This window comes from Schistocerca nitens, chromosome 5, assembly GCF_023898315.1.
Source record: "Schistocerca nitens isolate TAMUIC-IGC-003100 chromosome 5, iqSchNite1.1, whole genome shotgun sequence".
In the NCBI taxonomy this organism is placed as follows: domain Eukaryota; kingdom Metazoa; phylum Arthropoda; class Insecta; order Orthoptera; family Acrididae; genus Schistocerca; species Schistocerca nitens.
The window spans coordinates 769,873,836-769,892,604 of NC_064618.1; the positions used below are offsets into that span (position 1 = coordinate 769,873,836).

Below are 18,769 nucleotides of genomic sequence, written 5' to 3' on the forward strand. Positions count from 1 at the left end.
ATCCTTCTGAATCTGCTTAGTGTATTCATCTCTTGGTCTTCCTCTACGATTTTTACCCTCCACGCTTCCCTCCAGTACTAAATTGGTGATCCCTTGATGCCTCAGAACGTGCCATACCAACCGACGCCGTCTTCTAGACAAGTTGTGCAACAAAGTCCTCTTCTCCCCAATTCTATCCAGTACCTCCTCATTAGTTACATGATCGACCCATCTAATCTTCACCATTCTTTTGTAGCATCGCATTTCGAAAACTTCTATTCTCTACCAGTATAAACTATTTATCGTCCGTATCTCACTTCCACACAAATACTTTCAGAAAAGACTTCCTGACACTTAAATCTATACCCGATGTTAACAAATTTCTCTCCTTCAGATGCGCTTTCCTTGCCATTGTAAGCCTACATTTTATATCCTCTCTATTAGGACCACCATCCGTTATTCTACTCCCAATATAGCAAAACTCATTTACTACTTCAAGTGTCTCATTTCCTAATCTAATTCCCTCAGCTTCCCCTGATTTAATTCGACTACATTCCGTTACCCTCGTTTCGTTGTATTGAAGTTTTCTTATATACTCCTTTCAAGACACTGCCCATTCCGTTCAACTGCTCTTCTAGGTCCTTCACTGTCTCTGACAGAATTACCATGTCAACGGCAAACCTCAAAGTTTTTATTTCTTCTCCTTCTATTCTAATTCCTACTCCAAATTTTTCTTTTGTTTGCTTTATTACTTGCTCAATATACAGATTGAATAACATCGGAGATAGGCTACAACCCTGTCTTACTCCCTTCTCAACCACTTCTTCCCTTTCATGGCCCTCGACTCTTATAACTGCCATCTGGTTTCTGCACAAATTGTAAATAGCCTTTCGCCGCCTATATTTTACCCCTGCCACCTTTATAATTTGAAAGAGAGTATTTCAGTCTTGGTCGTACCAACCTCCAAATCTTGGAACACGGTAACTCATCGGTCACCGCCACTCCACTTCTTCCCCATGTGCGTTGTTTCAGGGGAGCATACGACTATGACTTCATTTTTATGAATGATAATGCGCTCCTGCTTCGAACAGCGCCGGTTGAGGACTTCTTGGAGCAGCAGACTGTTCGCCGAATGGAGTGACCTGCCCGAATCTTGGCTTAAATCCCATGGAATACGAGTGAGATGCATTCAGGAGACGTACTGGAGTATGCCCACATGCACCAAAGGCCAGCCAGCTGTTGTCAGTCGTGCTGGTGGAGGAATGGAATATCATACCAGCAGAACTCCTCACCAGTGTAGTGGCCAACATTGGAGCACGTTGCAGAATGCTTGTTGCAGACCATGGTGATCACACACCCTGTTAACAACCATGTCCCGCATTTTGTACTGTTCAGGGGACTGTCACAAATTGCGCTGATCTCACTGTAATTATTGTCTTTTAATAAAATTTTCATTTCCATTCGTCTCATGGCCATTTCTTTTAGTTACCTTCTGTACTATACTTCAGCAGTTATTCTGAATATGGTGCTTATGTATGTTGCAAAAATGGCTTAAGAGCCTATGTTACACATAAATAAATTAGGATGTATGTTCAGGAGAGGTATACGGCATAGAAAACACTGAAACACATTGATTCTACACCATTGTGGAAGTCGATCACGGAATCTTTGTTTCGCGGGGTATGGGCATTACTCTTACCCTTTGAGCTATCGAGGCACTATTCACGACCCACTTTCGGAGATTAATTTTCGCCAGTAATTCTGTCTACTGTGTCACATGCCAGCAAGTTTAAAAACAGCGCGCAATCCATTGCGGTGTGGAAGATTCATTCAGGCACCTTGATTCCCCGTCTCTGACAGTGGAACCTAATCGTTCCCAAGTTAACCTACCTACGTTTGTCTGGTCGTTCGACTGAAGAAAATACAAATTTCCTCTTAATGTTTGTGATATCTCGGCAAAACCATTCGAAACAATGTACGAGTAGACGAGGAGACGAGTAGACGAGGAGACGAGTAGACGAGGAGACGAGGTACTGGCAGAAGTAAAGGTGTGAGTACCGGGCGTGAGTCTTGCTTCGGTAGCTCAGATGGTAGAGCACTTGCCCGCGAAAGGCAAAGGTCCCGAGTTCGAGTCTCGGTCGGGCACACAGTTTTAATCTGCCAAGGAGTTTCAATGTACGAGTAATTGACAAGGTACATCAGCTCTCTGCACGATACTTGCCATCCCCAACACACTCAGTGACTCGGCCTGTCGTGCGATGTGATCCTGCTAGATACTGGAATACAAGGACCGCCACACGTTCAATTTAGAGTTTTGCAGGGGGAAGCGACCGCCAACGATTACTATACCACCGCGTGGCACTGTCAGACCGAAGCTCAGAGACGAGAACAGTATCACTCTATCACTGCCATTAACTTATGAGCTGAAAGGATGTGTGAGCTGATGTAAGGACATCAGATAAATATACTGCCTTCAATATCATGTACCAAAATAACTACTCAATACGTCCAGCTACAGGAAATGTACAGTACTTCACTGCCACCTGCAACACACAGCATGCACACTTTCTCTTACTGCAGGTGTTGCTACGCAACCACCGTGCAAGTGCGGAGCCTGTTAGCGTCGACTGTTGCAGGGCAGGGTGCTGGGCCCTGGAGCGGGTCGAGGCCTCATCATTAGCAACCAGAGCCTGGTGCTGCAGTCGGTGGGCCGCGCCAGTGGCGGCAACTACTCCTGCGTCGGCGTCAACTCTGAGGGCGCCGGCGAGAGCAAGCCCTTCCACCTCAACGTGCTCTGTGAGTACCAGCTCTAGGCTGCACCAACACCTCAACCTGCTGTTCAGCCTCTGTACCTCAAGGTGCCTCAGACACATTTTATTGTAAGAAAATGAAACATCTACTGCCGTTCTGATGATGTTATTTATTGCGTGGCTAACAGTTTCGGCGCTTCAATGCGCCATCTTCGGGCCTTAGTTGATGCTGAAGGGTTTAACACCATCCATATATGGAGAATACTCAGTATTGTAGAACACTCAGTATAATGTCGTTTATTGAAACTAAACTACACTTCTCGAACAATCACTATATGCACACAAAAACAAATAACTTGTAGACGACCATTCATAAAGAGCGTCAGTGAGGTCTGTTGGAGCTGGTCCTAGCTCGGTGAGGAACCGGCTGTACTGTTTTTTTGTCTTTATTGATTTTCAATTCCCCCCGAAGGGGGCGGGATGGCAGCAGCTTACTACGCTGCTCTACAGCCTACAGACTTTTTTTAAATAAAGGAAGAAGAAAGAAACAAGGTAAAACAGGCGATAAAATGGTGATTTAAAGTGTAAAATGGCGTAAAAATGCGGAAAGTTAAAACAGAAAGCAAAAGGGGTTGACAATGTAGATAAAATACACAGGAATCAGACAAGTAACATAGTAGACACACAATTAAAAAACACGGCGACAGTCTGGTTTCTGTTCGCAAGAGATAAAAGGCACACCCAGCGACAGTATGATGGCCGTTCGCAACAAGTCCCAAAAAACACAACACGGAACACTCACTATAAAACAAGCACTGTAGAACACTCACTGGAGAACACTGCACGAAAGTGGCAGCACAAAGATGACACTCCCGAGCCAGAGGCAGATGGTGGGAGGACCTGCAGGAGGGGGGAAAAACAAGGAGGGAGGAGAGGAAAAAAACGAAAAGGGGGGGGGGGAACCAAGGAGGGAGAGGACTAATAAAGGGGGAGAAGGGCAGACGCGAGAGGGAATGAGAGGAGGGAAATGTAAAAGGACGCGGGGGAGAGAAGGGGACAAAGAGAGGGGAGGTGGGGAAGAAAGAGGATGGAAGGGGGGGAGAGGGAGCCCGGGAAAAGGACAGAGGAAAGGAGGGGGACCGGCTGTACTGCTGCTGCACTGGCCTTATAAAGCCAGCGGATGCCGGAGGAGTACTCCAACTTTCCCTGTATCTGTGAGACGACCTCTGCAGAAAAAGGTTAGCATTAGTCTCTAGCAAGTTTTGTTTGTTTTGAAGAATTGTTTTCCTCTTGGTTGCGCCTGCAAGTGCTTGTGTATGTTATATGGTACACAGGGGTGTCTTGAGTGTAGTCTGCCTGGCAGGGTCCGCCTGTGGCAGACGTAACAGTAGACACGGTACATCAGTGGCCAACATTACTGGTCTATGGAGACCACCGGTAACTGCAATTTCGTCTCTCCAATCTGCGACTGGTGATCACAGCTTTCTACATTGCGATCTTGGTCAAATAAAATTTTTAATAAAATCTACATCACACAACTATTTTTATGTTGCATATTACTGATTGCTGCGAATACCCAGCTACACACATCAAGTGTTAAGCTCATATAAAATTCTGTAATTATTCTATTATATTTAAGATTTCTGAACTAATATAACCACTTATTACTCAAACTAAAGGTACCGTTCCTTGCTTGCTTAATCTAGTACTGATCTGCCTCACATTTACGAGATTACAAGCTTTCTCCAACTATATCTGTCGATGCTGTTGGCTGGTATATATGTCACGGACAGTCCACTTCTCGGTAGTGTCCCTTCTGTTGCATTTTCTCGTGTCTTTCTTAGCCGTTCTGATCGTTTCTTGCATCTAGCTACACTTTCCTCAGGAACCTTGGCAGGCGATCTTCCGATAGTCACTGAACATGTAGAAAGCGCTATAGCTTTTGCTCTAAGATAGTCTTCCGTGGAGGCATTGTATTTAATTTTTCTGAATGGCTGTTTCATATTCTATCACTTTCAGTGCAGTTTCTACTTTTCGTGGAATATCTCACTTCCGTTGCTTGCTTTTTCAATTTTACCTCTTTTACTCAATATCTAAAATTCGCAGCCACAGGTCAATGTAGGGATATTGGTAATTCTATATGAAACTTCCTGGCAGATTAAAACTGTGTGCCGGACCGAGAGTCGAACTCGGGACCTTTGCCTTTTGCGGGCAAGTGCTCTACCAGCTCTACATGCACCTATCATCATTTTCATATCTGTTATTGAGAAACTTCTCTCTTACTGATGATATTTGTTTTATGGCCATTATGTCTTAGCTCATTTAATAGACAGCCTACTGCATTGAATTTTCCTTAATTTTTACATCCGCCTTTTCTAATTCGCTGTGAATATGGTGTCATTCAGAGATCACGGGATCACACCAAAGTCAAAAAATATTCAAATGTGTGTGAAATCTTATGGGACTTAACTGCTAAGGTCATCAGTCCATACGCTTACACACTACTTAACCTAAATTATCCTAAGAACAAACACACACACCCATGCCCGAGGGAGGGGTGGAACCTCCGCCGACACCAGCCGCACAGTCCAAGACTGCAGCGCCCTAGACCGCTCGGCTAATCCCGTGCGGCCACACCAAAGTCGGCCACGCTCTTTCGAGACCTGAGATACAGCAGTTAACATCATCGCCTGGGACCAAGGACTAGATAAGGCTTCAGATACACTTGTAGTGTTGTTAATGGTGAAAAATGAGTGTCAAAAGAAGACTTTGTTAATTAGTGCATGAAGTGACACTTTGCTAGTCCATGACACCTGTAAATAATCAATTTCTTCTGTGGCAAAGAAGTGTTTCAAAGATAAGCAAATATTTTGTTCATTTATATAATGAAGTAAACTAATACTTCATGAGCCTTCTCCCAGACAGATCAACGTACACACAGTTGTGGACTGACGATAGTTGTTTCACCTGATCACAAGAGTTAATAAAGTTGAAGTACTTAGAGCTAAAGCTTTATTTCAATAACCTTCCGCCAACAGTCACGTAATGTCTTCCTTCTGTACCATTTGGTTTTTCTACATTGAAGTGCCAAAGAAACTGGTATAGGCGTGTGTTTTCAATTATAGAAATATGTGAACAGGCATAATACGGCGCTGCGGTCGACAGCGCCTATATAAGACAGTGTTGACGCAGTTGTTAGATCGTTTACTGCTACTACAATGTCAGGTTATCAAGATCTGAGTGAGTTTCAACATGGTGTTATAGTCGGAGCATGAGCGATGGGACACAGCATGTTCGGCGTAGCGATGAAATGGCGATTTTCCCGTACGACTATTTCACGAGCGTACCGTGAATATCAGGAATCCGCTAAAGCATAGATCTCCGACATGGTTGTAGTTGGAAAAAGATTCTGTAAGAATGAGACCAATGACGACTGAAGAGAGTCATTCAAAGTGATAGAAGTGCACCCTTTCGCAAAATGCTTTAGTTTCCAGAGCTGGGGCATCAACAAGTGTTAGCGTGCGAACCATTCAACGAAACTTCAACAAAATGTACTTTCGGAGCCGAAGGCCCACTCATGTACGCTTAATGACTGCACGATACAAAACTTTACGCCTCGCCTGGCCCCGTCAACACCAACATTGGACTGTTGATGACTGGAAACACGTTGCCTGATCGGACGAATCTCGTTTCAAATTGTATCGACTGTATCGAACGGATGGATGTGTACGAGTATGGAGACAACCTCATGAATCTTTGGAACCAGCATGTCAGCAGGGAACTGTTCAAGCTGCTCGAGGCTCTGTAATGGTGTGGGCCGTGTGCAATTGGAGTGATATGGGATCTCTATACTTCTAGATACGACTCTGATAGGTGACACGTACGTAAGCATCCATTCTCATCACTTACATCCATCCATGTCCATTGTTCATTCCAGCAGGTCAATGCCACACCCCACACTTCCAGAATTGCTACAGAGTTGCTCCAGGAACACTCTTGTGAGTTTAAACGGTTCCGCTGGCCACCAAACGCTCCAGACAAGAACATTACTGAGCGTATCTGGGATGCCTTGCAACGTGCTGCTCAGAAGAGATCTCCACCCTCTCGTTCTCTTACGGATTTAAGAACAGCCCTGCAAGATTCATGGCTTAAATTCCCTCCAGTACTACTTCAGACATTAGTGGAGTAGATGCTACGTCATGTTGCCGCACTTCTGCGCGCTCACGGTGGCCCTACACGATATTAGGCAGGTGTACCAGTTTCTTTGGCTCTTCAGTGTATATTTTCTACATTTCCCTGCCTTCCGTTTTTCCTCAGCTCTGTCAAAAAAATATTGAAATTGATTTGTAAGGCTGCTATAGGTTGCCTAACGGTAATGTTCTAACCCTAAAAGGAAAATGCATAACAATTTCAATCACTGCATTTAAGACGTTACAGAACGTATGTATGGTACATGCTAAGTGTTAGCCATTGAAACTGCCAGAAGGACATAAGCAACGAATCTCAATTTATTCTTTGCACTTAGGACAGGATGATTATAACTGAAGTTCCACTTTCAAAACGCGTAAAAAATCGCTACTCAGAATCATTATAATTTGAAGAGAAAATTGTAGAGGAATTAGTAAACATGTTAAAAGAAATACGGATAGATGTTGCTGTAAGTATCATAACGTAAATGGGTCGGCTATAAATGACAGATGAAATGCAATGCAATACGACGGCTATGGTGTGAGTTGCAGATTAAAGTATGCTGTGCAATGTGCCTAACCGTACTAGTCTTGCATTCGACAGTTTGGACACTGCTAGCTGTGTAAATCTCCTCCACCAGGGAAAGGACTTACTACATCGGATGGAAGAAATCGGTTTTCCTGAGTTCAAAAATCGTATAAAATGAAGGATCAAAATGGGTTTTTAACTGTCCAGGTGTAGAAACCGCATAAAAAACAACAATGAAATGGTTTTTTTAACTTTGGCGAGAGTGGCGGAAGATAGTTCAGTACGCTGTCCACAGTTTTCTGCCACAAGCTGAAATCAAGAAACAGCATGTTCCAAAACAGATCCGAGTGTCTCCGGGGTTTTACTCGTAATGCATTCCGCAATGCGTGCTTTCAGTTCAGCTGCTATTGTAACTGAAGCACGGAACGCAGCATATTTCAGATAACACTACAGCTGAAAATCACAAACATCAGATGTTCTGGATAGCAAGGCTGTAGGAAAATGATGGCTGATCATTAGATCTTTCGAAAACGCCTCTGCAGCAGCTGCTCCATTGCCTTTGCATAGAAATGGTCTTACGGACGCATTTACTCTGTTGAAGGGGCGGAATGACGTTGGTGCGCAAAACAGTCTCATAGCGGTTACCGGTGAGGGTACGGATAACAGAACCCGCAGGACTCGTCTCCTCGAAAATAAACGGTCTACGATGAACGATGCCGTGAAGCCGCAGCACACAGTCGCCTTTGCAGAATGAAGTGGTACTGGTTGATGTGCGTGTCGATTTTCAGTTAGACATATTCTGCAATTCTGTCATGTCCCTCCGTCCGTGGAAATGGAACTGGGCTTCATCTGTCGACAAAATTTTACGTGGACTTGCACTGTTCATTTCCACGCGCACAAGAAATTCTGCAGCAGAAAGTCATCTCTCTGGTAGGTCAGCATGAAATAACTACTGCACATGCTTAATTTTGTGTGAATACCAATGCAGAATGTTTTGTAGAAATCTATAAATTGTGCTCACAAGCATGTCCAACGTTCAGGCAGTTCGCCATGCAATGCAAGCTTGCACATCACAGCTCTATGGCTTCCGCAATGGGATGGCATCTTCTACTGACACAGGGTCAGTTGTTTTCTTGCCTCCGCCACACTGCACTTCGAAAGAAACTCTGTCTTCGAATTTCGTAATTTTGCTCCAGGCCCTTGGCAGACATCGGGCCGAAAACTTTTTTCTTACCTTTGAGTGTCTCGTACTTTTGCAGAGCTACTGGAATACAGTCTCCGTTCTTGTAAAGGAGCTTTACCAGCAGCGTGCGTTCCTGCATTGCGACAGCCATGTCGGATATCTCAGACACAAAGCGATAAACAGCCGTGCGCCAAGCGTCTTCTATTTTGCATACAGCTTCTTGTACTGGTAAAATGTTCTTTAAACTGTTTTTATTTCGCAAAAGTATCGCTCTTCTTCGGTAACATTCCGTTCAGATTTGACGTCATCCTGGGCAGTGGTTCTTTTTTCTCAGCGGTTTGGAAGTGGAAATTTAATTATAACCACCCCGTACTTTAGCTAGAGTACATGATTCATTTCGTGCGTGTTTTCCTTGTATACAAAAATTTAGTACTCGGTATGATACAGCTGGCCACCAAGGCGAGCGGCGATTGGATAAGGATAGAGGTACACCATTCGTGCTGCTTCAACATTGCCAGATTTCGTCAATAGAATGATGCCGTCACCTCTACAAATTATGACAAAATTTCTCAGTTTGGAAAATGTGCTGGGCTGGGAAACATTTCAGCACACTCTCTATCGCGTTACGCCATAAAAGCACGGGTAACATATTGCCTTGCGCTGTCTTCTTGAGTGGTAATGATCTCGAAGGTAAGACACAGTTGCTGGCCATAACACGTCCGAATAGTGACGGCCACAGACCAAACCACCCTCTGCGCGAACTATAGACAATCGTATTGTAATATCCAGTGGTACCCCTACCATTTCTCTACGTGCTCTGCGTTTTCCTCTACGCCTCCACTGACGAATATACCCATCTGTCTACAGAACTAGAGGTGATCATAGTGTAATATTCAGTGGTACAGCCAATAGTGTTAAGCGCTGTTGGGCTTGACTAGCACTTTCATGACTGACCGTCCTGGTCTGTCGGGTGCTGTTGGCCAGAAGGGTGCACTCAGCCCATGTGGGACCAATTGACGAGCTGCTTGACTGAGAAGAGGCACCAGTCACGAAAACTGACAACGGCTGGGAGTACGATGTGCTGACCAGATGCACCTCCGTGTCTGCTTCCAGTGATGCCTAGGGGCTCTGGATGACAAGGCGGCCAGCCAGTACCACCGGGCCTTCAAGGCGCGTTCGAACGGTCATTGTTTCTATATCCAATGGTACCCCATCTCATCACTGCGTGTGCTGCACGTTCTCCTATGTGCCTCCACCTATGAATATTTCCATCTGTCCGCATAACTAGAGGCGACCGTGTTGTAATCTCCAGTGGTACCACATACCATCACTGCAGGCTCTGTGTGTTGTCTTCCACGCCTCCACGTACAGATATATCCATCTCTCTGCAGAACTACAGGTGATCAGTTGTAATACCCAGTGGTACCCTGTACTATCACTGAAAGCGCTGTGTGTTGTCCTCTGTGCCTCCACCTAAGGATATATCGATCTGTCCAGAGAACCAGGACTCATAGGACTCGTCTGAAGAAATGAAATAGCGCCACTCATGTCCGGTGCTGTCGGAATGGCTGGACTATCGATCCTTCACGCATGAGCAAATGATGTGTCTTCCTCTCGGGCGCTAGTTGTGTGGGACCGCTGAGATCCTGCATGGCGATGAGCATGGTGCTCCTGAAACCATAGATACAATATTCTTATGACTGCCGTGGGATGCCGAGCATGACGAGCAACTGTTCAGTAGAATGATACACTGCAATTACTTCACGTATAAAACAATCTTCTTACAAGTAACAGATGTTCATTTGCGGCTTCTGAATACGAAACAAGGTGCGTAATCTATCATTATCAACGAAATGCAGATGTTGCACCTAGCTGAAAATTTAATCATTTACCTATCCATCGCTTCCCGCGCCCGGGTTCCTGGGTTCGATTCCCGGCGGGGTCAGGGATTTTCTCTGCCTCGTGATGACTGGGTGTTGTGTGTTGTCCTTAGGTTAGTTAGGTTTAAGTAGTTCTAAGTTCTAGGGGACTGATGACCATAGATGTTAAGTCTCATAGTGCTCAGAGCCATTTGAACCATTTTTTTACCTATCCAAGCATGTACACTAATGCGAATTTGACGTTCGATACATGTGCTCTTCATGGTGTTCCAATAACATTGGCTAGCATTGTGCTTCGACGCGTTATTGGCTCCGGTATTTGAATAAAATGACAGATTTTCTGAAACTCAAATTAGCAAAGTAGTACAATTTGTTTTTCACTGAGCAATGGTGCAACTGTCATTGTTCCTATAGTGCCTGATAATCATCTAAAAAGAATGCATCGATTTCAAAATAAAATTCGCTTCTGAAGTTTTTACCAATTAAGAGCAGCTGTAATTTAACCCAACCATCAGTTCTGTGGGGCCTCTATCGGACAGAAGCGAGAACAGCAGATTCACAGTTCGGTTAAAGTGGCCATATCACATGTAATTTGTGCTCCCTCGAAATGATCGCAAGTAACTGTTAAACGACCCGCAAATAATCTTAGGGACTCGCTTTGCTTACAGCATAATGAAATCAGCGACGGAACGCGAATTGCATTCGGCACAATGCGTCTCTTTACCATGATCTTCTGAGCTCGCAGTTCCAGCTAACTTATCTGAAACAAACAAAACAAAATAAGTCGTAAGTCGTGTAGCACTTAATAATAAGATTTCCTTTTAAATGAAACATAAATATAGTCCGTTTTTAACATATTTAATAATAAATCAAAAGTAGTTCTGCTACAGACCAACTTAGGTAAAATACTTCAGCTCCCTTCGATGGAGACAACATAAGAGGGTACACCTCGCTGAGAGAACCTTCACTCGACTTTTACATTTTGTTATACAACATTTGAAAATACAATTACTCTGATTCATATCGGTCGTAGGCTGATATCGTTGGTCTGAATTCGCGGTTAATGCAAGCTGTTTTTTTTTTTACATTTTTCGTAAACAACATGAAACATTTCCTTAAGAAAACAACGGACGCTCGGACAATGCAATCGCTTTGAAATATTTTTTTATATTTAAGGAAAAGGTGACTATCTTCAAGTAATGCTTCAGCATGTAAAGTAAATCTTCTGATAGTTAACACACGTTTCCAGTATAAATGCGACACTAGCATTCGTGGATGTTTTTATTCAGGAAGCATGGCACCAATGAATCTATTCTGGGAGGAAGTGTAGAACAGTGTACTAGCATTAACGTATTACGACTGTAGAGGGAAAAGTGTTCGCTCGGTTGCAGCCTCTACATTACGATCCTAACACATCGATATTATGAACAGTTTGATTAGTGAAGTGCCATCAGACGAGTATGCCAGTGGTAGCTGCCAGTTAGCCGCGTAGAAGGCAAAGAATGCATTGTTAGTCCTTGAATTCAAATGGTGAGAAATAGCAGCAGGTTGATTAATTATACCATGACCTCTTCTGAGGCATCAAGGGATCACCAATTTAGTACTGGAGGGCAGCGTGAAGGTAAAAATCGTAGAGGGAGACCAAGAGACGAATACACTAAACAGATTCAGAAGGATGTAGGTTGCAGTAGGCACTGGGAGATGAAGAAGCTTGCACAGGATAGAGCAGCATCGAGAGCTGCGTCAAACCAGTCTCTGGACTGAAGACCACAACAACAACAATGACCTCCGGCTCATACAGGCTGATATATAATTAAATAAAACCATTTTATTCTACAGGATGGACCGTCGCTTTTCGGCCCAAGAGAGTGGTCTTTTAGTACGTTCACTTAACTTTCGAGTGTTGTCGAAACGAACGCAGCGTTTACAGGAAGGTACTGACAGCACTCGACTCGTTAATCAAAGTAACTAGGAGAGTTTCAACCAGTTGGCGAGGTCGTTGAAACTGTGTTTCATAACTTCTTCTTTGCCCAGCAATCTCACCAGCTCTAGTAAAATTAATATTTTTCCGCCTTAGCCGAGAGTAATGCAGCAAAAAAACATACAAATGTGCTCTTGTATCTAAAGTGCGTCTGTATAAATGATGTACTAATTTTTCATTAAAACGAGCGCTAGCTCAGCTATAAAATAACGCAATTACACTTTCCACAAATTTCTAATGTTTACACTCTAAGAGCATAAAAGCAAATGTAGTACAAGCGACTCTAATCCGATTTAAAAAGCACTCTCGTATAATGAAACAGCGCTATGCTTGACGTAATGGAAAACAGAGCCACGTGTAGGCTTTAATTACGCATGGTGAGCTTTGTTTGAAGAACAGCCATTCCTGTGAATCTTGTTTCCTGTTGCATACACTCTGGGGTACACAAGAGCCTTTCGCGCGTAGCAAGTACGAAAGCTCGTTAAACACATCCCTTGTGTTCCAGATTGTGGAACTGTTCCACACTGCTATTTTGGAAATATTTCTTACTTTCGTCTGTACGTGGTACCGTGTCTTCTAAACAAAAAGGAATTACGAGTGCTTAACAGATTGCCATGCTTGTTTCTGGTCACAAGGTACGATATGTCTTCTAAGAAATGACACGAGTCGGCTCTGGTAGTTTGTACTATGTGTGTGTGTGTGTGTGTGTGTGTGTGTGTGTGTGTGTGTGTTAGATGGCTCCGAGCACTATGGGATGTAACATCTAAGGTTATCAGTCCCCTATAACTTATAACTACTTAAACCTAACTAACTTAAGGACATTACACACATCCATGCCCGAGGCAGGATTCGAACCTGCGACCGTAGCGGTCGCGCGGATCCAGACTGAAGCCCTTAGAACCGCTCGGCCTCACCGGCCGGCTCTGTGTGCATGTGTGTGTGTGTGTGTATATTTGTGTGTGTGTTTGTGTGTGTGTGTGTGTGTGTGTGTGTGTGTTTGTGGGTGATACCTGGCGATAGGTTTTTGCGGATCTGTGTCTCGTATCTATCACCAGCCTCTAGTTATACGACAAGAACTGCATTGCGACTGATACCTTCTGCTGAGAAGCTGAACAACTTAATTCACTAACGTTCAAGTACCTGAATGTACACTCCTGGAAATGGAAAAAAGAACACATTGACACCGGTGTGTCAGACCCACCATACTTGCTCCGGACACTGCGAGAGGGCTGTACAAGCAATGATCACACGCACGGCACAGCGGACACACCAGGACCCGCGGTGCTGGCCGTCGAATGGCACTAGCTGCGCAGCATTTGTGCACCGCCGCCGTCAGTGTCAGCCAGTTTGCCGTGGCATACGGAGCTCCATCGCAGTCTTTAACACTGGTAGCATGCCGCGACAGCGTGGACGTGAACGGTATGTGCAGTTGACGGACTTTGAGCGAGGGCGTATAGTGGGCATGCGGGAGGCCGGGTGGACGTACCGCCGAATTGCTCAACACGTGGGGCGTGAGGTCTCCACAGTACATCGATGTTGTCGCCAGTGGTCGGCGGAAGGTGCACGTGCCCGTCGACCTAGGACCGGACCGCTGCGACGCACGGATGCACGCCAAGACCGTAGGATCCTACGCAGTGCCGTAGGGGACCGCACCGCCACTTCCCAGCAAATTAGAGACACTGTTGCTCCTGGGGTATCGGCGAGGACCATTCGCAACCGTCTCCATGAAGCTGGGCTACGGTCCCGCACACCGTTAGGCCGTCTTCCGCTCACGCCCCAACATCGTGCAGCCCGCCTCCAGTGGTGTCGCGACAGGCGTGAATGGAAGGACGAATGGAGACGTGTCGTCTTCAGCGATGAGAGTCGCTTCTGCCTTGGTGCCAATGATGGTCGTATGCGTGTTTGGCGCCGTGCAGGTGAGCGCCACAATCAGGACTGCACACAGGGCCAACACCCGGCATCATGGTGTGGAGAGCGATCTCCTACACTGGCCGTACACCACTGGTGATCGTCGAGGGGACACTGAATAGTGCACGGTACATCCAAACCGTCATCGAACCCATCGTTCTACCATTCCTAGACCGGCAAGGGAACTTGCTGTTCCAACAGGACAATGCACGTCCGCATGTATCCCGTGCCACCCAACGTGCTCTAGAAGGTGTAAGTCAACTACCCTGGCCAGCAAGATCTCCGGATCTGTCCCCCATTGAGCATGTTTGGGACTGGATGAAGCGTCGTCTCACGCGGTCTGCACGTCCAGCACGAACGCTGGTCCAACTGAGGCGCCAGGTGGAAATGGCATGGCAAGCCGTTCCACAGGACTACATCCAGCATCTCTACGATCGTCTCCATGGGAGAATAGCAGCCTGCATTGCTGCGAAAGGTGGATATACACTGTACTAGTGCCGACATTGTGCATGCTCTGTTGCCTGCGTCTATGTGCCTGTGGTTCTTTCAGTGTGATCATGTGATGTATCTGACCCCAGGAATGTGTCAATAAAGTTTCCCCTTCCTGGGACAATGAATTCACGGTGTTCTTATTTCAATTTCCAGGAGTGTATTAACGAGTCGTAGATTAAATTACTATCCTAAACAGTAAAAGTGCTCTGAAAAGTTTCCATGTATAATACTAAAAAGAACTGAAATTCTTATTTCTGTCTGTAACAGCCGCGAGGGTTTAGCCGAGCGGTCTGAGGCGCTGCGGTCATGGACTGTGCGGCTGGTCCCGGCGGAGGGTCGAGTCCTCCCTTGGGCATGGGTGTGTGTGTTTGTCCTTAATATAATTTAGATTAAGTAGTGTGTAAGCTTAGGGACTGATGACCTTAGCAGTCAAGTCTCATAAGGTTTCACACACATTTGAACATTTTGTCTGTAACAAAACGTTGTCAGATTCTGGTAACATCCCATTATTAAGCTTCCATATATTCAACATGAATACGCCAATCTTACTGCAGAGATCTGGGAAGACACCAGTGACTACACCAACATTGCACGATAAAGTATTAGTCATCTTTACATCGCCTTTGTCAGAAATATCCTCAACCATTTCAAACAACAGGCAAGAGTGACAGATATATATCTTTGCTAATGTATGCACCTATAGTCTTACGTCAGCGGCAACTTGGATGAAAATCCTTTGAGACGAAGCGTCCATTTGGATGTTCTGACTACACTTTTCTCATTTCCAAAATCGCCTTATGCATTTCAACATTCCATCTTTTCAAAGTCTCTAAAATACAAACAAAACTGGTATCAAAAGATATGGACATATGTTACAATTGACCACTGATTAGAAAAGTATCATAACGAGAAGAATATGGTTCCCTAGCTTACCAATGTTGTGTCAATCAGACAAAATTGTTCAAGAGATACAGTGTACCTCGTGAGCATTCTCACTGACAAGTGCAAACTGCTCCCAACGGACAAATTGGAAACAAAGTCGACTAAACCGCTACACGGAGCTGAATACGTGGTACACACTGTATTTGTTTCTTACAATTACATTTTTGTCGTTACATCGTATGAAACAATTTCATCAGTAAACTTCATGGAAATCACTTAACGTATTTCGCAGAAAGTTATTAGTTTTTTACGAAACAATGCGGAAGAGAACTTTTGAATTGTCGAAAGTAGCCGCGCGGAGTGGTCGCGCTGTTAGAGGCGCCATGTCACTGACTGCGCGGCCCCTCCCGCCGGAGGTTCGAGTCCTCCCTCTGGCATGAGTTTGTGTTGTTCTTAGCGTAAGTTAGTTTAAGTAGTGTGTAAGTCTAGGGACCGATGACCTCAGCAGTTTGGCTGCTTAGAAATTCACACACATTTGAACATTTGTCGAAAATAATACATTGGAAGAAGCCGCTGAGCGGCACTAGGGTACGTGAGGCAAACAGCCTGCTTACAAACATGCATAGCACTTTCTCTCATTTTTGGAAATGCCTCAACTGGCATTTGTATACTTTGCAAATTTTAATAAAATAGCATTTATGAAAGTCTACTGATGCTAATAATTCATAATCTGTAAGTTGTGAAACATGGAAAATTTAATATAGAAAGGGAAAACTTTATCAAAAATCCTACGAAGTACGTCACCGATTTACTTCAAATTCTTACCCGATATAGTTATGAACATCTGGTAGGACATATGCTATTTATTTTTCTAATATATGAAGTATTTAAATGTATGTGTAATGTATAGAGGAAAAAGATTGTTATCTACCTCTGTTCTAAGTTTTACTCTGTATTTTAATGGTAGCCAACGGCCTTGCCGCAGTGGTAAGCGCTGTCGGGCTGGGCTAGCACTTGGATGGGTACCATCCGGTCTGCCGAGCGCTGTTGGCAAGTAGCGTGCACTCAGCCCTTGTGAAGCAAACTGAGGAGCTACATGATTGAGTCGTAGCGGCTCCGGTCTCGTAAACTGACATACAGCCGGTAGAGCGATGTGCTGCCCCTCCATATCCGCGTCCAGTGACGCCTGTAGGGTGAGGATGACACGGCGGCCGGTCGGTTCCGATGGGCCTTCCAAGGCTTGTTCGGACGACGTTTAGTTTTATTGTAATGATAAGAAAAGGAATGAGGAGGTTCCGCACGGAATCGGAGAGGAAAGTCATATGTGGGAAACATAGGATGATATAAAGAAATAAAATAATAAAAGAAATCGTCGAAAATTGTATGGGACTTAACACTGGAGGTCATCAGTCACCTAGAAATTAGAACTACTTAAACCTAACTAACCTAAGGACATCACACACATCCATGCCATGAGGCAGGATTCGAACCTGCGACCGTAGCGGTCGCGCGGTTCCAGACTGAAGCGCCTAGGACAGCTCAGCCACAGCGGCCGGCTTCCAGAGTATTATTTCCGACAGTTGAAAAAATCTGTTACGCATCGTTAACAAAAAAACAAAATAGCTTTTTGCCGAACGTTGTAAAGCGATATCCATGAAATATTTACTTATGAAACTCTTTTATACAATGTAACAACGAAAATGAAGATGTGAACAAACAAATGCACCGTATACCATTAATCCAGCGCTTCCTAATCGTTTAGTCCACTTGGTTTTCACTTTGTTCCTTGATAGAAATTAGGTGCCTGTAATATAACGATTATAACTAGTCGTTTACATTCGCTTTACCTACATACTTAAGTAAACTGTATGACCATCGTAAGAAGTACGCCGACATCTGTAAGTACTTTGGTGGTAATTTTTACGTTATAGTATGAAAAATTTACCTACTGTCCTGTTAAACCTATAACTGTCAGAATATATAAAAGAAATTTTACCTGGAAGGAAAAGTATTTATAGCCACCGGAAAAATTCAAAGCCGTTCGCGGCAGCTTCGAGAACGTCATGATGAACTTTCTCTTTGAGTACAAACGCCCGCTGCTCATTCACTTTCTGGAAAACGGCGCTACAATTAACACACAGCACTGAAGCGCACCACTAGCTCCAAATGCCCAGGAATGTTGACGGTAGCCATCATTCTGTTTTGGGATAATGTCCGCTAACCTGTTGCCCGTAGTTTCGAATACGCTGCAAAATTTCTCTGGGAAGTCGTTACATATCCTCCATACATTCCCGATCGCTCCCCGTGCGACGTCCATATTTTTGGAGCCCTGAAGGGAAATTTTCGTGGCTGTAGATTTGCTTCGGGCGAAGACGTGCATGCCTAGGTACCAGCATGGTTCCGCAGGCAACAGCAAACGTTTTCTATGAAGGAACTGAGCGTCTTGTCGCACAGGGGGATATTTATATTAACTAGCTGACTCACCAGTATTTTACCCCATGATCGATCCTATATTTACTATTTAAATGTACGAAAATCATCACATATTGTGTTACACACTTTTCAGGAAACTGCATAATTCGTTGACAGGAGTTCTTTATAAATCGATCCTTACTATTTGTTGAGCCACAACAATACATGCAAGTGCAATGCCAGTAGACATTTCTCACACTCTTACCATGAATCACATTTCCTCTTTCTTGCCTTGCACACTACGCAATTTCGGGAGGTTTCTAACATTCTGCGTGGTGTCTGATGTTCTATATCGTGTCTCCCTACCACTTTCGCGCAACGACGCTCTGAGCGTGTTTTTTAGGGAATTGAATAGTTTGAACCTGGGACCTGTTGCTGGTAAGGAGACGCCAGACCACACATGACATGTAGAGTTCAGAAGAGTTCAGTGAGACTAGCGATGATATAACCAAATACTTAATGATTTCAGCGTCAGCTCCACTGCACTCCCCGTAAAAGAATCTTAATACTAACTAAATTTAGTGGA

At 44.5% G+C, this 18,769-nt stretch overlaps 1 protein-coding gene across 1 annotated transcript in view; it reads left to right on the plus strand.

The window, feature by feature from the left end:
* Positions 1–18,769, plus strand: part of LOC126260710 (hemicentin-2) — a 695,733-nt gene that overhangs the window by 609,145 nt on the left and 67,819 nt on the right. Inside the window, exon 9 of the mRNA XM_049958047.1 lies at positions 2,616–2,775. Within this exon, the coding sequence (XP_049814004.1) occupies positions 2,616–2,775 (160 nt within the window). The remainder of the gene's footprint in view (positions 1–2,615; positions 2,776–18,769) is intronic.